General features: G+C 54.1%; 1 protein-coding gene across 1 annotated transcript; it reads right to left on the reverse strand.

Annotated features, from left to right (window-relative positions):
• Window positions 1–1,183: 1,183 nt before the first annotated feature.
• Window positions 1,184–6,019, reverse strand: LOC308226190 (protein TENP-like; the record flags this gene model as incomplete). The annotated part of the gene is made up of 16 exons (XM_080627689.1): window positions 1,184–1,249; window positions 1,580–1,615; window positions 1,895–1,971; window positions 2,070–2,133; window positions 2,427–2,472; window positions 2,904–2,971; window positions 3,102–3,305; window positions 3,385–3,426; window positions 3,614–3,790; window positions 3,887–3,978; window positions 4,123–4,183; window positions 4,385–4,430; window positions 4,855–4,992; window positions 5,147–5,251; window positions 5,569–5,668; window positions 5,911–6,019. The coding sequence occupies 16 exons, from the start codon at window positions 6,017–6,019 to the stop codon at window positions 1,184–1,186; spliced, it is 1,431 nt and encodes a 476-aa protein (XP_080483815.1).
• Between the last annotated feature and the right edge of the window lie 1,556 nt (window positions 6,020–7,575).

Consider the following 7,575-nt stretch of genomic DNA (forward strand, 5'->3'; position numbering starts at 1 on the left):
CCCAGGAAAATGATGGATTTTGTTAGTGCCAAGCACGGCAATACAAACCCCTTTTCTGTGGTTCTTTTCCAGGTGAACCCAATCAAGTGCTGGGGCCACAGTGGTCACCTTCTGCAGATGCTGCTGTGCTGGAGGCTCAGTGAACTGGGTGATGGGGGGACAAGCAGAGGACCCAGCTCTCCAGTGAAGCCCAGCTCTGCCCCACACCGGCTGACCCACATAGGACATGTGGGGCTGCGAGAGAGGGTACAGCTCCCGTGACCCCACGCTGGAGGTGCAGAACCATGCAGTTAAGCCTTCAGCTGGAATACCCACTGGCAATGAATACATCTTCTCACTGCTGCAGCTTATTCCTTTTGGGAACCTTGTTTAAGATATATTAGTCAAAGAATAATGGTTGCAGCTCTACCAGGGAACTTCTATTAGGAGCAGTTCCCACTATTGCCAACCTTGGGCATTCAAATCATTAGTCAGGTCCCCAAGCTGGGCATATAAACCTTCAGGGTTTTTTACTCTTTACAATAAATCAACCTGGCTTGTTTTGTTTGCATTCCTATTTCTGAGCCACTGAAATATGAGGGTTTGAAGTGCTTCTCAGAGGCTAGTAATGATGGGTAATAGCTGTTGTGTGTGCAAACAGATGTATGTGTAATGTGGTTTCATGGCTGGGGTGCTATGTGAAGTGTTGCTATCAGAGAGCTCATGAGGGGTGCAGCCCCGTTACCAACCCCTCTGTCCCTCCCGGGCACCCAAGGCTGCAGTGAGGCTTTTCCCCCTTTATTTTCCTGAGCAGCCTCTCAGGCCTGGAGCTGGATCTGGGCAGTAGAAGGGAGCATCCCAGGACTGACAGAGGCACTCCAGGTGGGCATCCGGCGCCGTCTGTCCGGTGCAGCCGTGTTTCCCTTGGCACTCGCTCTGGGCTGAGCGCTGTCAAAGTGCACTTTGGAGCATGGAGCATTCCTCGGGTCTAAAATTGGAACCCATTGTGCAGACAGATTTGGTTTATTGTTATTGTTTTTCTCCTCCTTCCTGACCCAGGGAGAGGAACCAGCCGCAACGTTCCCATAGTAACACCAGGGATGGAGGAAAACAGACGAGGGATCTCTCGTTGGTAGGGGCCGTGCCGTTCTGCAGTGAGAGGCTGCTTTGCATCCTTATAAATTAGTGGAACGTTCATGCTCCCTTAATTAAATGTAAGGACTGGACACCTGTACCGGTACCAGTTCTCAGCAAGAGCAATCTCATCTGTCTTTAGGTACAAATGATCGGGGTGGGTGGATCAATAATCACACCAGAAAATGCAGTATTAAAGAGAAATGTTTAATTAAAGCATGGAACACAATTACAATCCATCCTCTTTATGCAACTGTCATACCAAGAGCAGGACTGGAAGAAAAAGGTGCTAGTGCAATGCTGTTATCATCCTAGATATGAAAAAGCTCTGCTCTAGTAAGGCAAGAAAGGAGATTCTCAGCATTTCAAGCAGTGGCAAAACACAAAGTGTGATGCAGGAGTCAACAGCTCTGCCCCTGTTTTACTCCAGATGTCAGCCCACAGTGGTCTGTGCTCCAGTCCTCACCTGGAGCTGCAGGTTGCAGGGCACCAAGACGTAGTCCTAGCAAGGGGAGAACAGGGGCTGAGCAAGGTGCTGGGGTGGCTCTCAAGAGTGTGCTTAGGGCTCCCCATGGGCCAGCAGCCCATCCGGCACAGCCCCTGCTCCTGTTGGGAGCTGGAGGGGAGCTACGCCTGTGTAAAGTGATGAGACTTGGTTCTGCAAGGGAGCAGCGCTGGAGGAGCAGGCTCTGATTTATCCTGGCGCCAGGAGGTGAGCATTGCTCCCGGGCTCCCTTTAAATCAGACACAGCAGGAGCAATTTAAAGGTCTTATTTCTTACCTTGTGAATCACAACGTTGATGTTGGTGTAGGTGAAGCTGTAGATATGGGGCAGGACCACGCCTTCGCTCAGCACCACTAGGAAAAAACAGAGGGAAAGGAGCCAGCTGAGTGCTGCCTTCATCCTGGTTTTGCATCCCACGGGGCAGCACCACACAGGACTCCCAGCTCCTCACCATTGATCTGAGCTGGTACCTCCGTACGGACTGTGGGCAAGAAGAGCTCCTCCAGTAAGGCATCCTGCCAAAGGGAAGTCCATGGTCAGCTCACAGCGTGGCTAAAGCAGGAGGGGGGCCAGGACCAGCGGGAGAGGGGTCCTGGTGCTCACAGGACGGGGCCAGCACCAAAGTCAGCGTTCCCCTGCTGATAACCACTGCTCAGGATGGTTTAGGACCGCCTAAGCTGGGAGGTGCAGAACCAGGCTGTTAGAAGGCGATGCTAAGGTGCGTTCACTAAGTGGGTGCAGCACAGGGCAAGGAGGGGACGTGGCTGAGCTCGGTCACTTTGCGGGTGCAGGGCTGGGGGGCACCTACCGGCACGGAGCCCACGTCGGAGGCAGCCAGGCTGAGCTCAACGTTCCTGGAAAACAGAGCGGAGCAGGAGGTGCTTGTAATGGGCAGTGACTTCCCCAGGCACCACGGGTGATGGCAGGGCCAGGGGGCTTGGTGCCTGGGTAACGCCTGAGCAGGCGGCTGCAGCCTGACTTCCTCTGGGCATGGCAGTGAGGGTTTGGGGATGCTTTGTCCCCAAGGATTCAGCCTGAGCAGCCTTCCTGAGTGCTGCTGACCTGGGCCATGGGCTGGGATGTGCGGGCTGGGATGCAGGATGCTACGCTTTTCTCTCTAATCACAGTGAAAGTGGAGTCTCACTGGTTCCCTAAGGACAGAGCTACCTCTGCAGTGCCCAAACCATGTAAGCTAAGAAGTTCCCTGGATCATTTTGCCTCTCCTTTCCCTTTATGACTGGGACACTTCCGCTTCAAGCACTCGGAGCATAGCGGGGTTCATTACTCTATCACTGGTGCAGAGATTATCATCCTCGTGTTGGTGACGCTGAGGAGGAGTCCTGCAGACATATCCTGCATGGGAAAAAGAGAGGGAAGGATCAGAGGGATCCAGCGGCCCTGCTTCAGCTTTGAGCATTGGGATGTGCTGAGCCCATCGCGCGCTGCCACCTGCTATGAGCTCTTCACACCCTGCTCCACGCACTGGAGGCAAGAGCTGCTGCGGCTCGCAGGGCACACTCACCACGTTCACGCTCAGGAAGCTCTGGAATGCCGGCGCTCCTGCCCCGACGTGGACGGTGAGGAAGAGCTTCAGGGCTGCCTTGCCCTCCTCCAGCACCACCCGCGTGGAGCTCCTGAACACGGCTTGCAGCACCACCGGCAGGTCCTCCGGGAACAGGGAGCCCATCTGCGGGGCAGGGGTGTTACTGGTGGCCGGGGGCACTGCCCGAGCCGGGGCCATGCCTCTCGGTGTGACCGCAACGAACCTGGGCGATCTTGGGTGCCACGGTGGCGGTGGTCAGCGGGCTCTGCAAGGCAAACACAGCCTGTGACTGACTGAGCCCCAGGGCTCACATCCAGCAGCAAGCAGCTCCCATGTGTGCTCAGACACGTTCTTATTTCTTTGCAGGCCGCACGGCTTCCCCAACCCCTTCCTGGGGCAGGGCTGTCCCTCCAATGTGTGCTTTCTACTCCCTTGCTCTTTGCTCTGCTCACCAGGATGGTCATGTTGAAGGCTCCAGCCATCTCCAGGGCAAAGAAGAGGCTGGTGAAGAAGTGCTCAGAGAAAGCCAGGGTGAGGTGAGCAGGGCTGGAGCTCGCCAGCTCGGGCACGTTGAATGGCACGGGGCTGACTGGCAGCGGGATCGCCATTCCTGCCACCTGGAAAGTCGTCTGCAGGGACATGGGCGAGAAGAAAAGGAGTTTGAGGTGTCTCGGGGCACATAGCACTGGGAGCTGGGATGTGAGTGCTGGAAAGTGGGGGTTTACCTGCAAGGATATGGTGATTCCCTGCTCGGAGAACACGGGTGCAGCCAGGGGCAGGTACTGGAGCTGGCAGCTTGGTGTGAAGGGGAACTGAGCTGCAAACCGAGCAGAGGGATGCTCAGGAAGAGGAGGCGATAGTGATGGGAAGTGCCTGTGTGGGCCTGTTCCATCTTGTGAGCTGCTCCAAAAGGAACCCCAAAACTCTTAGTCCATATCAAGAGTGAAAGCCCAGCGCTCACCTGTCAGAGAGATCAGCTCTTCATTTGGTGAAAGCAGCAGTTTGGAGACTTCCAGGCAAACCTATGGCATAAAGAACAAGAAGAGGACTGGTAGATGAACACAGGAGTCTGCTGGCATTGGGTGTCCCCATTTGCCGGCAGCCTGGAGACGGGGATGGAAGGATTCAGGACCACGGGGCAGTGCACTGGCCTGACTGAAAGTGCTCTCGTTCCTACAGACCTGCACAACTTTGTCTTCTCCTGTCTCACACCTTTCTCTTACCTTATCGACGTTAATCTCCTTGTCCAGCTCTGAACTAGAGGACTTGCTGGATGAAAACAACAGAATGGAAGAAGTTAGGTGAGCCCCCACTCAGGTGAGTCAAGGGCAGGTGAGTGTCTTTTATCTGGACCAAAAGGCATCCAGAGATGTTATTACCACTACTTTCTTATCTATTTAAACTGCAAATACAGTTCAGAATCCTAAAACACTGAAGAACTGCTGTTGGACTTGTATTACAAATGTGGGTGCTGCTCTGCTTTCAAAGATCCCTTACGAGAGAACAAAACTCTCTTGAAATGGGGAAAACCAACCCTGGGAGCAGAGCAAAGTTCCTCCTGTTTTAACCTTTGTGAGCAGCTCTCAGTCAAAATCACCTTCCTGCCTAGAAATGCTCGTGCCTCAGTTTCTTCTTTTCCCCCGTTACCCAGATCCCATAAAGGAAATTTCCCAAGGAAAACCACAGGATCAACCTCTCCTTCTCCTCAGTGCTCGCCACCTCCTCCACGGTGGGTTTGCAGGCAGAGGTCACCACCTCCAGGTTCCCTTCGGGGTTCATTTCCACGTGGAGGTTTGCCCGGATGGACAGTTTCAACACCTTGGTGGTCGAGCTGTGCCAGGAGAGGAGAAGGAGGCTGGAGCACAGGGGCTGATCCTGATCCAACTCACCCCAGCCCCCCTGCTCCCTCAGGCAGATGTCAGCAGCTGGATGTAGCCCCATCGCTCCAGAGAGGAGCATGAGCAGCTTCCAGCCCCAGCACTCACGGAGCGGGTGTGATGCCAAGGTCCACATCGACGCTCAGCCGCAGCCCGGAGTCGGGGACGAGTGACAGAGACAGCTCAGTGACTCTGACAGAGCTGATTTGGGTCCTGCTGGAGCAGAAAGGAAGGTGTCAGGAGTCCAGCCCGGGCGGATGGGCAGTCCCTGCCTGCTCTCATAGTGGGCAAACCCCAAAAGTCCGTGGGACATGCACAGATAAATCAGTACCGCAGGGTGGCACTGGGGCTGCTGCCCTCAGAGCCCAGTGGAGGAGCCAGGAGCTCATTTCTAAACCTCTCTGGCAAAGAGCTGAGTGGGTCTCCAGGAGGATTTTTGCCCTCCCTGGCAAAATACCTTTAGGATTATATTTGGCTAAACACCAGCATGAACCAGGGCTATGGCAGCAAAGGCAGAGCCATGGACTCACCTGCTGGGCTTTGTGGAGCCGACAAGCAGGTCGGGAACTGTGGGAGCCATTAGGTCCTGCCTGAGGACTGTCTCAGCGTGTGGCTTTGAAACTTCAGCGACTGTGAAACAGGGCAGACATTTTATGAGACCCTCTGGAGCCTGTGGGCAGATGGACAGGCTGAAATCCACAGGGTGACACGCTTCCTTCCCTTACTAACCCCCCTGTAACTAGCTATAGAGAGAGGATGTTGAAAGAGAGCTGATTAATGGCAGAAGTTTGTGGTGACAGTGTCTGATGTCTCGTCATTGGACTGAAAGATGCTGCTGCCTTCCCTCCCTGCTGAGAGGGGCCCAGACTTACAGTAGCTCAGTCCTAATGGGGTGAGGATGCCCCCGCAGTCGGGTGAGCGGGTGCTGTGCACAGGGACCAGGAGGCTCAGGAGGATGCTCAGGGTACGGAGCTTCGCCATGCTGGCGCCTGGAAGAGAAGAACATCCACAGCAGCCCGGTGAGAGCAGCACGGAGCCATGGATCTGCTGCTGGGGTCAGGTTTGTGGTCCTCAGCTTGGCAGCATTTGTGCAATAACAACATGTGGCTCTTGTGCTGCCTGGGCTCTGAGAGCACCATGAGCAAACTCAGCCCTGAAAACCCCCTGCAGGGCTGTGCGCTGGAGTGGTGCCCACAGCGGTATCGTGCCTGCTGGAGGGCGTACGATGACCCACTGCTGGTATAAAACTGGTAAATAGAGAGGAGCTGAAATGAATTGAAGAATGAATGGAAGTTATGGAGAAGGTAAAATCGAACAAAAAGGTGAGTGTGTTATCTCCCTCTCCGGAAAACCTTTGGGAATTGTTTAGCATGCCTGCAATCCTCTTGCAATATTAAAACCCAGTAATTCAGAAAGCTTAGCTTGTAGAAAACATTTGTGTTTATATCAGTCTTTGCAGAAAGTGGATTCTGATGAGAGCTGACCTTACAGAGGCACACCAAGGTAAGTGCAAGCAATGCCTATATCAAGCTATTCTGTTTGCAAAAGCTTCTTTACCTTTCCTGGCCATTCTTCCCATCCTTCTGACTCAGTCCGCGTCTTGCCGTGGCTGCACCAAGGAATTGTGCTGCCCTTATGTACCCTTACACACGAGGCTGATGCGGCAGGAGTTGGCAGACGGCTGGAAACGGGAACATGGGGAGGACACTTTGTTTTATATATCATTTTTATTGTTTCCCTGCATATTTGATTACTTTGGCTGTTGCCCGAGCGCGGTGCAGTACTGCACAGCCGGTGCTGGGGCAGCGTGCCTTCATCTGCTGTCACAGGGGAGCACACAGAAAGGTCTCTGGGGGGAGGTGCCAAGGAACCAACCATTGTTAGAAAGCAGATGTCTCTGCGGACGTGCTTTCCTCACAGGGCAGCCAGCACCATGCCCACACGAGCAAGAAGCTGCTGTTGTGTCTCTCCTGGCTGGGCAGCTCAGACCATCTGTCCCACTGAGGTTGTGGTGATCCATCAAGTGTGCCCTCCATTCCCATCAGGCCTGGGTAAGTGTTGAAGGCAACAGGAGTTTTTCTGTTGGGTTCAGTGAGTTTCAGACCAGAGGATCAACTTCTTTTAAGGTGTCTCCTGTGATCTCCAGGATGGCCCATATGCAGCAATTCCTTCTTCTCTTAACCCGTTCCCAATCCAAAGCCACTGGCAATATTTGTCACAAATGGTAGGATAAATGGCGAGTGACCTCACCCTCTTTGATCATGTCTCTACAAGCAGGGAAACCTGTCATGGAAGGGAGCCAGAGTCCTTCTCCTGTGCATGCTGGGGTCCATCGTGTTCTCCTGGCTTCTTTTGGCCTGGAGGACCGAGCGGGGACCTCCTGCAAATGCCATGTAAAGCACATCCTCCATGGTCTCAGCTCTCCTTAGTGCTCCATGTTCTGACATTGCCCTTGCCCCCAGTACTCATGATCTCAGCTCTGAGGCATGACCAGTCTTTGAGAGGGTTGAGCTGCTCGTTTTGGTCCAGATCCCTTG

The sequence above is a fragment of the Psittacula echo genome (genome assembly GCF_963264785.1).
Source record: "Psittacula echo genome assembly, chromosome: 12".
Classification (NCBI taxonomy): domain Eukaryota; kingdom Metazoa; phylum Chordata; class Aves; order Psittaciformes; family Psittacidae; genus Psittacula; species Psittacula echo.